Below are 19,964 nucleotides of genomic sequence, written 5' to 3'. Positions count from 1 at the left end.
TTTCTCTTTAACACATATAGACTGTTGGGCGGGAGCTGCTGCTCCATCTGATTGACTATCTCGTAACCAGTGATGGCAAAGACCCTGAAATCACAAATCTGATCAATAGTACCCGGATACACATCATGCCTTCCATGAACCCCGATGGATTTGAAGCCGTCAAAAAGCCTGACTGTTATTACAGCATCGGAAGGTAAAGAGGGGCTGGTCTATCTTTACTTGAAAACAAACAACACAACACAAAGGCTCCCGACAGGCACCTGTTGGCCTTGGCAAGAGGAGATGTGTCATGGTGAGAGCCCTCAGAGCCGGTGTCATGTCGCTGATGTGCCAAAGCTCAAGGCACATCAGGGCTGCCTCCGGCTTGCAGGAAGAAATGCAAATAAGGCTACTTTGCCCCGGTGCCCACCTAGCCTCTCCATCTTCATTTGCCACTCCTCTCTCCCCTGCCTCCTCCCCTCTAGGCCTCCTTCCTGGAACTACCAGGTGCTTTCTTACCTCAGCGTTTTACACACACCATTTCCCTGCCTAAATAGCATTTCCTCCAAGACTCTTTCTCTCGACCTGTCATACACTAGATCCCCTGATAAACTCTCACATCACCTGGCACTTTACTGTCAGAGCACAACTTTTAATATCTAATTTCTTGCTTCATGTCTCTCTCCCCACTACACTGCAAGCTACCTGCAGGCAGGAATCCCGTCCATTGTGTTTGTCATTGTTAGATCCGCAGGGCCTGGCAGAGCACCCAGGCCCTTGGTAATGACCGGTTGATTTATTAGGCCAGTAGTCCAAGAACTAACCATAACCAAGAACGGGTCTTGAAGGAGCTCTGATTTAAACAGTTTATTTTGTTTCAAGCTGCCTTGGGAGGTTTGGAATTTCTCAGATGTCTAATATACATTCATATGTATGCAATTTACATATATGTGTTTGCTTTACCAAAGCTGAACAAAATCTCACCACTTGATTCCCTCCAATTTTAAGTTTTTCAAATATATTTAAACATGGCTGTTCCATGTTTCACAAGTACTTTTGTGTAACGTGTTTAGTGTTGTTTCTGTTATCAGTTGCTACTTAACGAACCACCCCAAAATTAGCGACTTAAAGCAACAGCCTTTTTATTTACTGTTGATTCCATAGGTCAGGAATTTGGGCAGGGCAGAGCAGGGATGGCTACTGTCCGTGCCACAGGTCTGGGGCTCAGCTCTGGTCTTTCTGAGACAATTTACTCTCCACGTGGCGACCATTGGGATCTCAAGGTCCCAAAAGGGAGCATCTAAGAGCAGAAGTCCCAAATACAAACACTTATCAAACCTCTGCCTGCATCACAATAGCTAGTATCTCATTGGTGAGAGCAGATCACGAGGCAGGGGATGCCATGGGATGTAAGTGCCAGGTGTGGGTCATGGCAGGCCACCAGGGCAGCCATCCACCACACCCATACTCACGTTTGGAAAGACACCTGGAGCCTAAACCAAAGGGCAAGACATTGTAAGAATCCACTCCCTCATGCCCTATCAATAAGCCCTAAAATATTCTTTCTTTTAAAGGGAAAATTATAACCAATATGACTTGAATCGAAATTTCCCCGATGCTTTTGAATATAATAATGTCTCAAGGCAGCCTGAAACTGTGGCAGTCATGAAGTGGCTGAAAACAGAGACGTTTGTCCTCTCTGCAAACCTCCATGGTGGTGCCCTCGTGGCCAGTTACCCATTTGATAATGGTGTTCAAGGTAAGCAGGTGCGGGCCCGGTTCTGGCTTCTTAAGTCCAGAGTGGGGCTGAAAACTCTCTGCCTCTGGATGGGGATCAGCTCTCCCTTCCCCTCTTAACTTCTCTGGCAGGGTGAAAAGAGCTTCATGTTCCCAACTCTAGCCATCCTTCCTGTGATTCTTCAACAGCAGATGGGCAGTGTGGCTGAACTGACAACCCACAGCTGGACATGCATCAGTGAATTAGTGAAATTTAGATTCTAGAAAATACGATCTAAATAGTCAGATTTTGATTCTCTGACAAGAGACAACATGGCTAAAATAACATAAAACCGGAACAACTCACTTTTTTTTTTTGCTAATCATATATGAACAATAATTGTTGACTCTTCTTAAAACTCTGTGGGATGAGGACCCAAAATATTACAGTAGCTTTATTCACCCCTATAATACCTAAAGAAATTGTCCTTACCTCCAGAAATTAGCAAGAGTGACTAAGAGGACACTTAATTTTTAAGCTGATTTAGGAGTTTGGATTTGTATCTGACTTATTTGGGGGCTATCACCTTGCATATGTTTATTATAAAGTAGAAAGAAGAATAGAGGAGGTGGATGAAGGATTTCTCTCTAGGGAAATTAGAGCATGTGTGTGTGATGCGATTATGTCTTTGCTAATATGGTGTTTGTGTTTCCTCTTACTCTCAAGTCAGTTTAAAGGTCTTGGTTCATCTTTTAAATGCAGCAACTGGGGCATTATACTCCCGAAGCTTAACGCCTGATGATGATGTTTTTCAATATCTTGCACATACCTATGCTTCAAGAAATCCCAACATGAAGAAAGGAGACGAGTGTAAAAACAAAATGAACTTTCCTAATGGTATTACAAATGGATACTCTTGGTATCCACTCCAAGGTGAGTTTCTCTTCATTTCTTCCATTCTCCTTATTGCCTTCACCCAGAAGTGCCAGCTGGTTTATTTTGATCCAGCAGTTGTTAAAAGAACTTTAGGCACAATGGGCCCTTCACTCTGTCCTTATCAGCTAATATCATAACAGCAGTGGAGATGACTCATTGTTTGAGAGATGCTCAGACATGTTCCTCATTACCAAGGGCCTTCTTCATTCATTCAGGTACTTATTCTGTGTCTGCCTACTGTGAGCCAGGAACTGAAAGATGAACAAGACACACACCTCACCCTGGAGTTGAATAGGGGAGACAGACACGCAGATAAGTAATTGTGATAGCAGTGTAATTAGAATAAAAACAGATTTAGAGAAGGTGCAGTGTACCCCAAGGGTGCGCAGAGCCAAAATACAATAGGGAGTAGTGAAGAGCTTGGAGAAATGTGATGCTTACATCCCATCTAACAGGGACAGCTGCTACTAGATCTAGCTAATTATTGTCATGCAGCCTGGGGGAGCCAATACTGCCAGATCTTGCAGTTTGTAAAGAGAAGCTGAATTTGTACATGAAGTATCATGATTTTAAAGCCATTTTGCGGGCTCAACAAAAGAGCTCTTCAGACAGGATACAGTGGGAGGAGGGCCCCCAGTTCTCCAATCTTGGAATAAGACAGCCGGGTAAGGGACAGGATGAGATTGCCATGTAGGCAACATGGAAGGAGAGATATTCTTATTAGAGGGAATAATATAAACAGAAACCCGGGGTATGAGGGACCTAGGGTGGAAGGACAGGAGGAGAGACGGACTGGAACTGGATTTCCATGCCTCAGGGGAAAACATTCCCTTTTAGACTCGTTAGCCTGACCCCACCAAGAGCAAGTTGCGGCATGCATTTCTGCGTGCAGGCCACTTCCAAAGGTGCCTTCCCTAATTGTCACTTTGGATGCACAGGCTTTCAGGTAATCTTGCACAAGCTGGTATTTTTATGCCTGGGTGGCTCTCTGTCAGTTTTCCAGGTAATATAAATAAGCATAGACCACAACTGATAGGCAGCAGGTCCAGGCAGCATTCCAAACCTCTCTCTGGTGTCCAAGATACAGCCCCCTCTCCTACCTTAGGGCTTCTGCATCATCCCTGCTCTCCACAATTTGTAGCTAAGAAAGGGCCCATCCTGTCCAGTGGCAGAGCTGTCCTTCATATTCACTGTCTAACTTTCAAAGGCAAATCCAGATGTGTAGGAAATTAGCTAGAAACGGTTGCTGCTGGGAATTGTTCCCCAGTGTGCCTGTGTGTGAGCTGTGTATCCTTCTCAGACAAAAAACAGGTGAAGCCAGCTGACTTGAGGAGCCCAGAAGAATGTGCCTGGCCTGGCCTGGATGTTTTGTTGGCCAGGCCTGACCCGCCTTATCCAGAACTGCCCCCTCCACGCTTGGCATTCTCAGTTCTGGCTATCTGCTAGGGATCCATAATGCATGCCTGTTTTGCTATTTAAAACAAACCCTTTGAAAGTAAGGGACCAGAGGAGAGAACTGGAAAGTCAGCATGAGCAGTGGCAGCCTGGGCTCCACAGGGGGCTGGGCCGTTCACCTCTAAGAGGCAGTGCAGCACTCTTTCTTTGATCCCCAGGAGCACTCTGGCATATTGGGGAAGCCCACAGGTGCTGGCGGAAGGTGGCCTGCACTCCAGTGTCTGTCATTTACTGGCCAAAACCCCTGAGCACTTTTCTTTAACATCTGTGATCATGTTTCCTCATCTGTAAAGTAGGGGCAATTGCTGTGAGGATTAAATGAGCTGATACAAAGCACTTCATATGGTACCTGGCAATAGTGAATGTTGGTCCATGATTCCCCCAAATTAGCATGCTTAGCTTTACTTAGTAAGTGTATTTATAAATGATTTGTAGAAATATTTTAAAGGAATCTTATTCTAGCTTATATCCGTGTAAAATGTAATTTAAGAAAGAAATGAAATTCAAAGAATCATTTTTGTAATGTAGGATTTCAAAAAATAAAAACAAAAAAGGACCCTTCCTTCACCCGTCACTTAATTTTGATGCACAGTTGAACTTCAGTCGGCTCTGATCCAGTTACCCATATGGGAATATTTAGGATTGTCTAGTCACGCCTGGGTAATAGAATGTCAAGCCCTGATTTTACAAGCTAATATGTCAAATTCATTTTTTCCTGTTTACATGTAGCTGTCTGATTCATTTGTCCCCGAGGCACGTGATACTTGGCTCCACTCCAATTTTAGACCCTAACAAAAATTAAATATGCTTGTGTTTAGGTGGAATGCAAGATTACAACTACATCTGGGCCCAGTGTTTTGAAATTACGTTGGAGCTGTCATGCTGTAAATATCCTCGTGAGGAGAAGCTTCCATCCTTTTGGAATAATAACAAAGCCTCATTAATTGAATATATAAAGCAGGTGCACCTAGGTTTGTAAAATTTTCTTATTAATTCCCTATTAATACAAAATAGAGCATCTGGCAAGACCTCTGGGTTGACTAAACGCAAGCCTTTATTTATGCTTTGTAGTTATAGCCTCATTTCAGTGCCAGATCTGATGGTTAAGAATTCTCTCTGCATGAGTATCTGCAGTGTGTGAGAAATGCAGTGCCCACTCATTCATAGAAAAGGAAGCATGATGCATGTTCCTTTAATATGAGGGTATAAAAATCCAGAGTACCAGGTGGTCGTGGTGGCTCATGCCCGTAATCCCAGCACTTTGGGAGGCCGAGGCAGGTGTATCACCTGAGGTCAGGAGTTCGAGACCAGCCTGGCCAACAAGGCGAAACCTCATCTCTACTGAAAATACAAAAATTAGCCAGGCGTGGTGGCACACGCCTGTAGTCCCAGTTACTTGGGAGGCTGAGGCAGGAGAATCACTTGAACCCGGGAGGCAGAAGTTGCTCCCTCCGCCAAGGAGCCAAGATGGTGCCAATGTACTCCAGACTGGGTGACAGAGTAAGACTCCATCTCAAAAACAAACAAACAAACATCCAGAGTCCCCCTAATTTTACATGTTGAATGATCTAGAAATCTGGCAAAATATCAGGAAAACAGGCTGCTACTCTGTTACATCATCTCCCATTTAGAAAAATACTATGTTTGCTTGTCACTCACCACGCAGTACCAAGGACCCTGAGAACACTGGACATACCACTTTGCATTTTTTCCAGAATTGGGGTGGTGAGCTAGCACCATTACCTTCAACCCCTCTCACCTCTGAACTCTGCCAGATGTCCTGGTGCTAGAAATCTTGCTAGCCTGTTTGCTGAAGGCTGGCTGGCCCTTATCACAGATAGACAGACTAAATGTGGCAGAGAGTGGTAGCTTTCAAACGTGCAGCGGACTCACCGGGAGCGCTTGCTAAAACAGATTGCCAGGCCCCAACCCGGAGTTTCTGTTTGGACCACCTTACCACGTGATGCTGATGCTGCTGGTCCAGCGGCTATACTTAGAAAGCCATTGCACTAGAGAAACACACTGCTAGAGATGATGATGGAATCTTGTACAGTTCAAGTTTATTAACCAGGTGGTGTCTCTTTGGGCAAGGTGTGGAAGGCTCTTCTATATTTACAGAGGTGAAGTTATCTTTCTCCATTCAGAATGGCTTGGGGAGAGAAACATATCAGGAATTGGCATAATAGCTATGATACCACATGGAGAGAGAGAGAGAGTGTGAGTGTGTGTGTGTGTGTATGTGTGTGTGTGTGTTGAAAAGGTTTGCTGCATGGGCCTACTGCATAACTGCATAATTCCTGGAATTTTCTGCATGATTCACAGCAAAGCTTTCCTCCTGCTACAAAGAAGATGGAGAAGGATGAGGGAAGGTAGCACAGGGCCAGAGGGCTGAGTGCAAGGATGATTAGGACCCTTCCTCGGCACACATCCCTAAAAGGGATGCCCCTGCCCTCTTTCATACCTGTATCCCTAGCCTCCATCCCCTGACCTGAAGAGAAGTACACAAAGATTACTGGTAAACTCACAGGGCTATGTCTAACTGGCTGAGTCGTTCATGGACTAGGTTGACTCCCTATGATAGGGGATGTTATGAAATATCGTTCTTTCTCACCAGCATCTTAATAAAGATTATAAACTTATTATTGGGACTTTCACCTTCTTCATTATGTCATCAAACGTTGTCTTGGGTTCTCTCTTGCTTAGTATTCTGGTAATTCTTTCTCCACTAGATTTTCCTCATGAGGCATGTCATGTATTAGTCTAACATTTCTATTATATTTCTACCTCTATTGATCCTTTAGTTTGTTAATCTATTACTATTATTATCATTATCATTATTTTAGAGACAGGGTCTCACTCTGTCACCCAGGCTGGAGTACAGTGGCACAGTCATTGCCCACTGTACCTTGAACTCCTGGGCTCAAGTGATCCTTCTGCCTCAGTGTCCCAAGTAAGTAGGACTACAGGTGCACAGCACCACATCCAGCTAATTTTTAAAAAAATTTTATATAGAGACAGAATCTTGCTATGTTGTCCAGGTGAGTCCCAAACTCCTGGGCTCAAGCGATCCTTCTGCCTCAGCCTCCCAAAGTGCTGGGATCCCAGGTGTGAGCCACCGTGACTGGCTCTGCCTATCCTTTTCTGAAATTCATTCTTCACCAGTATCAACATGGGTATGGGCGTGCAAGTGAACATCAAATATGCTCTGTGTAACTGCACTACTATTTTCAGAACCTCAATCTAGCTGTAAAGATTATTTACCAAGCACTGAATTAAGGTGGGCTTTGAAGTATCATGTTGATGTAATATTGCCAGGGAAAGGGCAATATAAATTGCAGTATACCTATTATTATTTTTAATAATTTGGAAGGCTTACCAGTCCATTTGCACTAGGTTTTGTTTGTTTGTTTTTGAGACGGAGTCTCGCTGTGTCATCTAGGCTGGAGTGCAATGGTGTGATGATCTCGGCTCACTGTAACCTCCACCTCCCAAGTTCATGTGATTCTCCCACTCAGCCTCCCAATTTGCTGGAATTACAGACACCCACCATCATGCCCAGCTAATTTTGTATTTTTGTAGAGACAGGGTTTCACCATATTGCCCAGGCTGGTCTTGAACTCCTGACCTCAGGTGATCCGCTGGCCTCGGCCTCCCAGAGTGCTGGGATTACAGGCATGAGCCACCATGCCCAGCCCATTTGCATTAGGTTTTATAAAGAATGTTTATCTGCCTGTCTCTATAATCAGATGCAAACAACTCACTCAAAAAATACATATATTGGCACATCAACCCTGCCCCCTTGTGGTTTAAGACAGATGCATAACATGGTTTAATAATGAAACCATATTTCAAAATACCAATACAGAGAACTTAATAGAAAGGTTCTCTCCCTACTAGTGCCCAATAAGAAACTAATGAATATTTTGTTTGTGAAGAATGGCAGCAAACACCCCTTTATTGGTATTGCTTTGGTTTAAAGACATTATTGATATTCGTCAAACTGCATTGCATTTACTGGTTCCATTTTACCAATTGCTAGGATGCTTCTGAGTTTCTGAGGTTTTGACCCATCTGGAAGTCTCTGAGCCACCTTGTCTGGGAAGGAAAGGCCTTCTGCTTTAGTGGAAGGGCCTTGCCAAGAGGGTAGAGGCTTAGGTAGAGCCCAAGCTGTTTTGTCATCTGGCGATGTTTGCAATCTTGAGCAAGCACTTGTCTGAATCTCAGTGTAGTCAACAGAAAGTTGAGAGTAATAGCATCAGCCTTGCCTCCCACCAGCCTGTTCTAAGGCTTCAGTGGTGTTATTCCTTTAATTAGAACTCACTGCAGACCTCAAATGAAACTCGGGCCCCTTGGTGCTGTGTTGTCCTGCTTAGAGGATGATTTACTAGGTTCAAGTTGAGATGAGGGTGTCGGCAGACATTAAAACCAAGGTAGCAAAGGAGGGCAAGTCTGAATTCTAGAGGCTTAAAATGTCTTGCTTGTCCCTGTCTCTGAGGAGAAGCAAAGATGAGCCAGACACGGTGTTACCTGCCTGCTGCGGCCCTGTCTTTCCCCTGGACTCCTCAAAGCAGATCTGAACCTAGAGAGCAAGGGAATGGCTCACAGCATCCAGAAACCTAAGCAACCTGGGCATAAAAGAATCTGGTATGTGCTGAGTTCCAGAAGCCTGTGGGCCACAGATGTGGATCTGTCATCACATCCAAAATAGGAGGCAACTGTGACCATGCGGTAGGGACATGGGCACAAACAAGCAGTCTCCTAAGTACTGTCCCAGCTCCGACTCTAAATTGTGGCCAACAGATGCAGAATTCTAGTGCTTGCCCAGCCAAGACTTTTCATTCATGAAGCTCTAATCCATTTCCAAGGGAAAAAGAGCTTTACATTTCTCCCATGTATCTCCCCATCTGGCCACAGAATTTATATCTCAGATTTTATGTCTTCTCATTTGTATTGTATCTGAGCGTTTTTCAAATTTTCCTTTTTTTTTTTTTTTAATATAGTGTTGGCTCTCTCTGCGTCTCTTAGGGTCTACCAGTCTTTTTTTCAATGTTTCAACTTCAGCATATAGAAATAAATCACATTTTCTGGTAAAACAATTACTTCCCTCTTAAGTAAAAGGTTTGGTGGTATGTAGACAAAATATTGTAAAGACATATACAAGCTAAAGCACGCTTTTATTTGGCTGGTGGGAGGGGTTTTCCTTTGAATATAAATTCCATACATAAGCATGGTCTGTGTTTGCCCAGTAACAGTGATATTCACATACCCCAGGCTTCCATAGCTGGAAGAACCATCTTTAGGTTTAGGTAAGAGTCATATGAAAGTGAGTCTTTGGGCCTGTAATCCCAGCACTTTGGGAGGCCAAGGTGGGCGGATCACTTGAGATCAGGAGTTCGAGACCAGCCTGGCCAACGTGGTGAAACCCATCTCTACTAAAAATACAAAAATTAGCCAGGTGTGGTGGTGGGCACCTGTAATCCCAGCTACTTGGGGTGCTGAGGCAGGAGAATTGCTTGAACCCGGGAGATGAAAGTTGCAGTGAGCCGAACTGGTGCCACTGCACTCCAGCCTGGGCAACAGAGGGAGACTTCAATTTAAAAAAAAAGAAAGTGAATCTTTGGGTTATTAGGGGATGACGAATGAGGGTCAAACTGGAATATGAAGATTTTCAGACATTTCTTCAAATGCAAATTGTTCTTCCTTTTTCTATCTTTGAGGGTAGGCAGACCGCAGGTTGACTGGAGCCTTGATTCAGCTGCAGCACACACTGATACATAGGTGTTGTTCAAGTCCCTGAGGCCATCCAAAATCACTGTCATGTGACTGTCAAAAAAGTCAAATCTGTTCTATTAAAGTGTAACTGCTTCTAGCCAAGAAGAAATTTGCTGCCTTTTTTTAAAGGGTACCATGACTTTTTTTTTTTTTTTTTTTGGTGTCTTCTGCCAACTACTCATTACTAGTACCCTGAATTCTATTTCATCATTAGCTCCAATGTTAAAGAATGGTGTAATGTTAGCCGGGCGCGATGGCTCACGCCTGTAATCCCAGCACTTTGGGAGGCTGAGGCGGGCAGATCATTTGAGGTCAGGAGTTCAAGACCAGCCTGACCAACATGGAGAAACCCTGTCTCTACTAAAAATACAAAATAAGATGGGCGTGATGGTGCATGCCTGTAATCCCAGCTACTTAGGAGGCTGAGGCAGGAGATTGCTTGAACCCGGGAGGCAGAGGTTGCGGTGAGCTGAGATCGCGCCATTGCAGCCTGGGCAACAACAGCAAAATTCCATCTCAAAAAAAACCCCCAAAAATTGTGTAATGTCAGTTTCAATGATAGCTCTGCTTCATTTTTTATGCACTTGATTTTCTTCGATTTGGTTGGTTTTGGGGAAGTCAACAAAAAATACAAAAGATGCCAACAGACACAACACCATCCAGCACAAGTTACCTTGCTGAAACGCATGGATTTTCTAAGTGGCATGAAGACTGTAAACTAGCTCAGAGCCCTGGAAAAGGAAATAATATGCATAGCTTCTTCCCTCACATATTCCTGCTTTGTGGAACAAAGTTGAATTAAGACTCCAGAAATTCATCTAATATATTCTCCCCCCGCCACACCACATAGTTATTCTTAATCCAAATAAGAGGAAAGGAAAGAAAGCCAGGCCTGGTGGCTCACACCTATAATCCCTGCACTCCAGCACTTTGGGAGGCCAAGGTAGATCATGTGAGCTCAGGAGTTCAAGACTAGCCTGTGCAACATGGCGAAACCCCACCTCTACAAAAAAATACAAAAATTAGCCAGGTGTGGTGGTGTGTGCTTGTAGTCCCACCTACTTGGGAGGCTGAGGTTGGAGGACTGCTTGAGCATGGGAAGTCAAGGCTGCAGTAAGCCCTGATCACACCACTGCACTCCAGCCTGGGTGACAGAGCAAGACCCTGTCTAAAAAAAAAAAAAGAAGAAGAAAGGAAAGCAAGAATTAATGTTTGTTGATCCTCCTGTTCTGTGTTACTTACATTTAATCTTCACAACCATCCTGGGTGGTGGTATATTATCCCCATTTCATAGGTGATAAAATTGAGGCTTGGGAATGTTCAGTGACTCGAGAACTAGAATTCAAATCAAAACCTGACTAGGTTCTTTCTGTCACACCAAGCTATAATGATGGGTACACGCTATATTTATCACATATCAAAGGACCTCCTAAGGGGGGCACAGTGTAAATAGCTCTTCAAAATAATGCCATTGAAGCTGAGTGTGGTGCCTCACACCTGTAATCCCAGCACTTTGGGAAGCTTAGGCAGGTGGATTGCTTGAGCCCAGGAGTTCAAGACAAGCCTGGGCAACATGGTGAAACCCCATCTCTACAAAAAGTAAATTAATTAATTAAATAAAACAAAATAATGCCCCTGAAACCCAAGGAATAAATGCATAATCAGGTTACCAAATTATTACCAATTTATGATTGGGTACTACCTAAACATCAAAAGGATATGTATCAAGCAGTAGGAATAAATATAAATGGAACTGTGTTTTAAAAAGAGAGGGCAAAGAGGAACACACGAAGTGAAAATAGAAGTTTACACAGTTGTATAGAGAAAGGGAGAAGGAAATGTGGCATTTTCCTCCTCAGGAGACAAAAAATGAAGAGTCAGGAACTAAACAGGACAGAAAGTATAATAAAAGGCAACCTAGGTCAGATAGAAGTTTGTTGAAGTTCAAGATAAACATTGTTTTGCTAAATGCCAAAATTTTTATTTTTCACTTTAACCGTTTCTGGGGGAAACTGTTACGTGTGCCTCATATTTTTCTGCCCTAATAAATAATTATTGAGCATAACTGTTTGGGGAGAGTTCAAGATCATCTTACTATTGTAGCTCTTCATTCTCATTTATGTTATTGGGGACTTAGGCAGCTTCACCTTAGGGTAATATGATTTGACGCTGGAGTAAACAAACTAGATGTGACACGTAGGATCTAAAATAAGAAAGGTCTTAAAATATAAATGGCTTTTTAAAAATTGTACTCCTGAAATTTTGAGAGGGGCTGTCGAGACTATCATGGGTTGACGGCTAGGCTGGGCCACTTCTTTGGCTGTGTGAGTTTGAGGAGGTTATTTTAATAAGCCAGAGCCTTAGTTTTTTTCATCTGTAAAATCATGATAATAATTGATGACACAGAGCTGATATGAGAATTTAATGAGAAAATGCTCATTTGGCAGTTAGTACAGAGCCTGGAATATACTAAGTGCTCAATAAATATTGGCTGCTGTTACTGGCCAATCGATTCCATGCTTCCAAGAAGCCTTGTGATTATAATTTTGCTTCCCATGTAGTTGCACTACAAGACAAAACTATTGAGTCCCTCGCACACGTAAATATTTTGTTGTAACTAATACATTGACACCGTTTTTATTTAGGATTTTATGGAATCCACCAATGGTTGTAGTACAGTTTGGTGACTGAGTAAATAACTTGGAAGTGACAGGAATGGATCTTAGGTTGTCATCTGTGTTCTCTCACTGTGATAATACGTACTAATATAAATGGGCTATTCAACAACGAACAAATTTAAGCTATAAATCAGATTAGTAATTTTGACTGTATTTTAAGTTACATCAAAAATAAGTTTTTTTCCCTCTCTAACACTTAATATTAACTCACAACATTGAGTTAGCTAATAAATATTGCATATATTGTCCTTAAATATTTGTAATAATTTTTATATGCCATAAAATATGGTATTAATATTTAATTTTATTTTTGTCTTGCAGGTGTAAAGGGTCAAGTTTTTGATCAGAATGGAAATCCATTACCCAATGTAATTGTGGAAGTCCAAGACAGAAAACATATCTGCCCCTATAGAACCAACAAATATGGAGAGTATTATCTCCTTCTCTTGCCTGGGTCCTATATAATAAATGTAAGTATGCAATGCTAGTTATTGTTATTAAAATATTATAGAACTCATAATACTTATTCACCCAGAAGGAATCCAAAATAAGTCTAGGAAGTTCAAAAGTAGATCCATCGAGACAGAAAGAAAGGATGGTGTCAGACTTGCAATTGGCAGGAGGTGGAAGAGGTGGAAATTATATGAAAAAAAAAAAACACAAAAATTCATATTTTTTCCCTGATGGCAATTTTTAAAAAATGGAAGCCAAATTCTATTTCTTGTGATATCTTTTATGATTAAAATGTAACCCAATTAATAATAAAGAATAAGCAATGTAGCAAAGGTAGTTTATAGTTTCCCAGGATACGATACGACACCCATTCCATGGCATACACTTTCTACTATAAAAAATGAATTGGATAAAGTTCCTTAGAATTCATTTTATAAGTGAAATCTGATTCACACATTTTAACACTGTATTCAGCAAATGATAAACATATTTTGCACCCCTTTTTTCAATCGATGCAAGTAAAATTTCAGTCTTTAATTCCATAAAATATATATTTCTGAGTCATTTCATCCTAAGACAGGAAAGCATGGACTAATTTGAGCCTGAGTGGATTTATGTGAAAGAACTAAATGAATAAGTATTGATATAATTGGCCAGATTTTGCCTCTTTCTCTTTGATGTGAGTTTCTCTGAGAAATTCAGGATTCTTCTATTTTGCTTAGTGGGTCTCATGCCAACCATAGCAGTCATTCTATATAGAGCTAATCCTGGGAGAAGGTAGTCATCTCTTCTGTAGTGAAAACTGAGTTGGTATTTTATTATTTCATCTTGAGGACATCATGGAAAAAACATGGTTTTAGTTTACAAAACTATAGAATTCAGAGCCTCCATGCTCCATGGGTTCTCCCCAAGGTGCCTAGATGTGAGGCTTATCAATTGCTAATCCTTTTAGGAATTTCTACTCCTGCCGAGAAAATGGATAGAGCTTGAAAAATCTCAACTCACTGTGAATCTTTGTCTAAAAAGGCCCTTTATTTTCCTCCTATTTACTGTGATATTTCTATTCTATTTAAAAATATGATTTTCCCGGTAGTGAATCTAATTACTTATATGCAACCTCATAAATAAGCCACACCTTTAGAATAAAGTTATGAATTGTTCATTTCCCATTAGTTAGACTAACACAGTACACATTGACCCTAGATATTAGTTCTAGGATAATATTTGAAGGTAAGACTCTGGACATTGAAATGAATGTGTAAAATACATACCAATGAGTGGTTATGTAAATGTCATTCCCCATTTTTTCCCTTCTCCACCATATATAATAAAAGCATTTCTCAGTAGACATTGCCTGTAGTTAGTTTAGCATTTGTCTTGTCCTGATCATTTCCTCCACTGAAAAAAAAAAAAAAAAAAAAAAAAAGCCTAACCAAAGATTCAGGCTGATATGAACAAAACCAGGTAAAATCAAAGCTTTTAAAGGAGGGTGGATGTGGTGGCTCATGACTGTAATCTCAGCACTTTGGGAGGCTGAGAGGCAGGTGGATCACTTGAGGTCAGGAGTTCAAGACCAGCCTGGCCAACGTGGTGAAACCCTGTCTCTACTAAAAATACAAAAAATTACCTGGGCATAGTGGTATGCACCTGTAATCCCAGCTACTTGGGAGGCTGAGGTAGGAGAATCGCTTGAACCCGGGAGGCGGAGGTTGCAATGAGCCAAGATTGAGCCACTGTACTCCAGGCTGGGTGACAGAGCAAGACTCTATCTCAAAAAAAAAAAAAAAGAAAAAAGCAAAGAAAGAAAGAAAGAAAAGCTTTTAAAAGAAGCAATAGGCTTGTAGGTCAGCTGAAAAGAAATTAGTAAGTTGAGAAAATAATTCTACTTGAAAATAATCTTGATATCCAAGGAGGATGTTAAATATACACTTGGGACAAAGGGAAACAGTTATCTCTTTACCCTTCTGCCCCATGAAAAGAATGGTGGCAGAAACATCTGCTGCTTCCTTCTCTTGACTTACATTGCCAGATGAGGTACCCATCTGTCCTTATTTCATTTTGTAATTCTTGGCAACAGCATTCACAACGCTGGTCTCTGTCAACAGGCATTGGATAACTCAGCCTGCAGGACCAAATCTGTTGCTGGCCCAGAGGTCTGGTAGATTGTTACATGCATTGCACAAAGGCTGCATTTTAGTGGTGGATATCAGTGTTTTCAGTGTGGGCACCACGAACCATCTTAAGTCACTCATATAATTGTCTCTTGTTTCTTCTCAGGTTACAGTCCCTGGACATGATCCACACATCACAAAGGTGATTATTCCGGAGAAATCCCAGAACTTCAGTGCTCTTAAAAAGGATATTCTACTTCCATTCCAAGGGCAATTGGATTCTATCCCAGTACCAAATCCTTCATGCCCAATGATTCCTCTATACAGAAATTTGCCAGACCACTCAGCTGCAACAAAGCCTAGTTTGTTCTTATTTTTAGTGAGTCTTTTGCACATACTCTTCAAATAAAGTAAAATGTGAAACTCAACCCACATCACCTCCTGGAATCAGGGATTGCTCACTCCAGGTTACTGCAACCCTAACTCACTCTAGTGGGACCTTGATTGGAGAAACTCCATGATCTTCCTGAAGAAGAGAAATGGATGTTTCCAAATTCCACAATAAGCAATATGTGGTGATAATGAAAAGAATGATTCAGTCTTGACGATGAATGGAAGACACTTACCTAACAAGTACTGCTCATTTACACTCAAATTAATCTTGAAGTAATCTTAAAATGTGTAAGAAGTTAAAACTTGAGAAGCAAAAAAATGCCTGCAAAAAGAAGATCATTTTGTATACAGAGAACCAGATGAATATATGCAATGAAGATGAACATTTATTGATCTTCTACATACAAGACTTCACCATAAGGCCAGGAGCAGTGGCTCACACCTTGTAATCCCAGCACTTTGGGAGGCCAAGGTGGGCGGATCACCCTGAGGTCAGAAGTTCAAAACCAGCCTGACCAACATGGTGAAACCCTGTCTCTACTAAATATTAGCGGGGCGTGGTGGCGGGCACCTGTAATCGCAGCCTTTCGGGAGGCTGAGACAGAAGAATCGCTTGAACCCTAGAGGCGGAGTTTGCAGTGAGCCGAGATAGTGCCATTGTACTCCAGCTTGGGCAACAGAGTAAGACTCTGTCTCAAAAAAAAAAAAAAAAAAAAAAACCTCACCATGAGTGCTACATGTGAATAGATATTAAGTGCCATATATAAGTAAGTAGTTCTCAGAAGAAGGGAGAAATGATCATAGGACTGGGAATTGTTTTGCAAATGTTCTAGGAGATGTGAGAGAAAATATGTAACCACATCTTAGTGGCCCAAGAAAATACAGGCCTGAAGGGATAAGATTGTGTCTCTATAGAGCTTCAAAGCATACAGGTCAATTAAGAAAGCCCCTCTCCCTCCAGAGCCAAGTTTCCCTAGCTTTTGGCACCTGGATGCCACAGTCCTCCATTAGGCTGATGACTCCAAAGATGTAACTCTAGCCTCTTGCCTGAGCTTCAGACTCACGTCCCACTGCCCACAGGACACATCCACCTGGATGTGACTCACAGGTACCTCAAACCCATCATGTGGAGATACTCATCCTGTTCCCCCTAGAGCTGCTCTTCCTGCTGCATTCTCTCTCTCAATTACTGGGACCACCAAGCTAGGAACCTGGGAGTCATCCTTGATACTTTCTCTTCCTCCTTAATCCCGTGTATTCAGCAAGTAACTAAAGGTTGGTGTTGGCCAGGCATGGTGGCTCACGCCTGTAATCCCAGCATTTTGGGAGGCCAAGGCGGGCAGATCACTTGAGGTCAGGAGCTCGAGACCAGCCTGGCCAACATGGTGAAACCCCATCTCTACTTAAAAAAAAAAAAAAAAAAAATTAGTCGGGCGTGGTGGTGCATGTCTGTAATCCCAGCTACTGGGGAGGCTGAGGCAGGAGAATCGCTTGAACCCGGGAGGCAGAGGTTGCAGTGAGCCGGGATTGCGCCATTGTACTCCAGCCTGGGTGAAGAAGCGAGACTCTGTCTTAAAAAAAAAAATTGGTGCTGATAAATATTGATGAATTCTGCTCTCTGCTCTCTATGGTTGTCAACACTGCAGAGTTGAGGCCTCATATCTCACCTGCACTGCTGCAACAGCTTTACTGGTCCCTTGCTCCCAGCCTTCTCCTCTTCAGTCCATCGTCCACACAGCACTGGGGAAGGGGAGCCACTTGAAACAAAAGTCAACAACTGGTTGTAGTTCATAAACACAGAGCTGTTTGTGTCCCCCATATCTGGAATGCCATTATGACCCACTACATTTTTTCTTTCCTACCCCTCTTAAAACTCAGTTCAGGTAGCAGCTCCACTAGGAAGCCTTGGCTGACCATAATCCCATTCAATTCCATTTCACCTCTTCGCAGGCAGTCTGGGGTTAGGGACCCTTTCTCTTTGCTCCCCAAAATAAACTGGTTATCTCTACTATTGGATTTACAACATTGTATTATAATCTTCTCCATGTGTGCCTTCTCTAGTAGAATGTGAGCTCTTTGAGGCCAAGGTCTATTTAATTTGTTTGAAAAATTCATTGTTATATCCTCAAAGCCTAGCACATAGTAGGTACTGAATGAATGAATGAATGAATGAACAAGGGGTGCCAGGAGACTGCTACTCCCAGTCCTTCCCAGAAACTGCCTAGGGCTTTGAGTCATTTTATTAAGCTAGGTCTTAATGCGTAGGCAACCTCCCAGCTCACTTTGAACACTGACAGAAGAGTGTTTTCATGTCTATAATCGAGAATTCCAGATACATTCCTTTTACTGGACCTTGAATTGATCCTAAGGTTGGTAGTATTATGTTACCTCCTAACAGCACTACAAACTACCTTTTTTTATCAGAAAACAATTTTACCATTAGGACTCAATTTGAAGTACTAATGCTTCTCAAGTTCTCCACTATGAGAGTTACCCTGTATTAGACCGTTACCTGTAAGAATTAAGGGGTAAAGCACTAAACAGAAAAGAAAAAAAAATAGCAACTCTGGTGAGCAGATTTCTTTCCTTTCTTCCTTCCTTCCCCTCTTCCTACCTTCCTCCCTCCTTTCCCTCTCCTCCCCTTCTCTCCCTTTCCCTCCCCTTCCCTTCCTTTTCTTCTTTCCTCCGCTCCCCTCCCTCCTTTCCCTCTCCTCCCCTTCTCTCCCTTTCCCTCCCCTTCCCTTCCTTTTCTTCTTTCCTCCGCTCCCCTCCCCTTCCCTCCCCTTCCCATCCTTCTTTCTCTTTTTTTTACTTAATCCCCAGTGTGATAGTAATATACGCTGATTTCTAGAAGTATGGTGTATTACTCATGGAAAGTGAGTTGCCTTGGTTATTACTTTCAATTGAAAGTTCTATGGGATCTAGAAATGAGACATACTGGCATGGAGACTGAGAACGACAAAGGAATGAAGAGCTACAGGAGCATTTAGGCCATTTCTATGCCAAGCTTATTCTACATGCACAAAATCATACATGTTAATATAAACAAATTGGAGGCTTATTTAAACCACTTATAAAATCTGGTAATTTGTGCAGCAGCAATAGATAACCAAAAAAAACTCATAATAATCTGAATATCTTGATCATTTGTATTTAAAGAAGCAGTAATTATATACTTGAAAGTACATAATATTGCAAAAATGACTTTGGTATATTACAAATAAAAGTATATAAGATGAAACTTGATTTGCTATCAAGCCCCAAGCAATTTTTCAACTGGGCATTGAATTCTAACTTTTCTAAGATAGCAATTTTTGAAGGGACACGAACAAAAATCTGAATTAGTTCATGAGCCTTAATGTAAATCTCTTGCTGAAATAGTTTTTAAAATCAGAATTTAGTATCAGACTCAAAATCATTTAAAGACTAACAAAACACAATCATGATATTCTAACTGTGGTCAAACCAGGTACCCAAGCCACCTCCCTGCCCAAGGCCTTTCCGGCTTTTCCCCTCCCTCTTGGGCTGGTGGTTATGCTCCTCCAGCTCTAGTTCAGCTATAATTCCTTTTATAGAGAAACCAACCTGATACACACTTTCATGATGGGAGAAAAATGTGGGAGTGAAATGATATTTAGAAAGCAGCAGTCAGGCACGGTGGCTCATGCCTGTAACCCCAGCACTTTGGGAGGCTGAGGCAGGCGGATCACTTGAGGTCAGGAGCTCGAGACCAGCCTGGCCAACATGGTGAAACCCGATCTCTACTAAAAAAAATACAAAAATTAGCCGGGCGTGGTGGCAGGCACCTGTAATCCCAGCTACTTGGGAGGCTGAGGCAGGAGAAATCGCCTGAACCCAGAAGGCAGAGGTTGCAGTGAGCCAAGATCACATCACTGCACTGCACTCCAGCCGGGGTGACAGAGCGAACCTCTGTCTCAAAAAAAAAAAAAAAAAAAGAAAGAAAAAAGGCAGAAGCCCTGGATTCAAATCCGCCACACATTCAGTTTCTTTATCTGTAAAATGGAGACCGCCCCCCGCCACGCTGAACGGTGATTCTGTGACTGGTAAGAGATGCTACATTTTTGGTGCTTGCTCAGGTGGAGGAAAGATGATAGTTAACACTCAGGTAATAAGTATTTTGAAGGCAGTATAATATACCTTCTTAAAGAGTATACCTACTCAAATGTTGGTAAATGTTGACATGATTGAATCTAAATGGCAAAGAGTATTTTAGAAAAACATTAAGTCCCTGCAGATAAATGACAGTGTTGATTTGGATGCTTAATTTAATTACATTCAGACATGAACTGTTGGATGTATCAGAAATGTTAAAAGCTTTTTCTCAACATTTCCAAAAGTCTTTCCAAGAAATCAATGTTATGTTTTGTTCCAGAAGCAAATTTGCATTTGTGATCTGTTTCTAAAAATGGTACAAGTTAGCTCTGTTTAGAAAGTAAAAATATCTGATGT

General features: G+C 42.0%; 1 protein-coding gene across 13 annotated transcripts in view; it reads left to right on the top strand.

The window, feature by feature from the left end:
• The window catches only part of CPM (carboxypeptidase M), a 76,638-nt gene extending 59,136 nt beyond the window's left edge, over positions 1 to 17,502 (top strand). For 7 of the 13 annotated variants that reach the window (XM_016923842.4, XM_009425804.5, XM_063786908.1 and 4 more), the window contains 6 exons: positions 21 to 193; positions 1,554 to 1,738; positions 2,459 to 2,629; positions 4,906 to 5,058; positions 12,859 to 13,007; positions 15,268 to 17,502. In XM_016923842.4, the coding sequence (XP_016779331.2) occupies positions 21 to 193; positions 1,554 to 1,738; positions 2,459 to 2,629; positions 4,906 to 5,058; positions 12,859 to 13,007; positions 15,268 to 15,510 (1,074 nt within the window). In that variant the 3' untranslated portion in view covers positions 15,511 to 17,502. Of the gene's footprint in view, positions 1 to 20; positions 194 to 1,553; positions 1,739 to 2,422; positions 2,630 to 4,905; positions 5,059 to 12,858; positions 13,008 to 15,267 lie in introns of all 13 variants that reach the window. The other 6 variants (XM_016923841.4, XM_063786913.1, XM_016923843.4 and 3 more) reach the window with 3 other exon arrangements.
• The last annotated feature ends 2,462 nt before the right edge of the window (positions 17,503 to 19,964 follow it).

Source organism: Pan troglodytes, chromosome 10, assembly GCF_028858775.2.
Source record: "Pan troglodytes isolate AG18354 chromosome 10, NHGRI_mPanTro3-v2.0_pri, whole genome shotgun sequence".
NCBI classification, from domain to species: domain Eukaryota; kingdom Metazoa; phylum Chordata; class Mammalia; order Primates; family Hominidae; genus Pan; species Pan troglodytes.
Note: the sequence above shows the minus strand (reverse complement) of the source record. Positions and strands in the feature narration are given on the sequence as shown.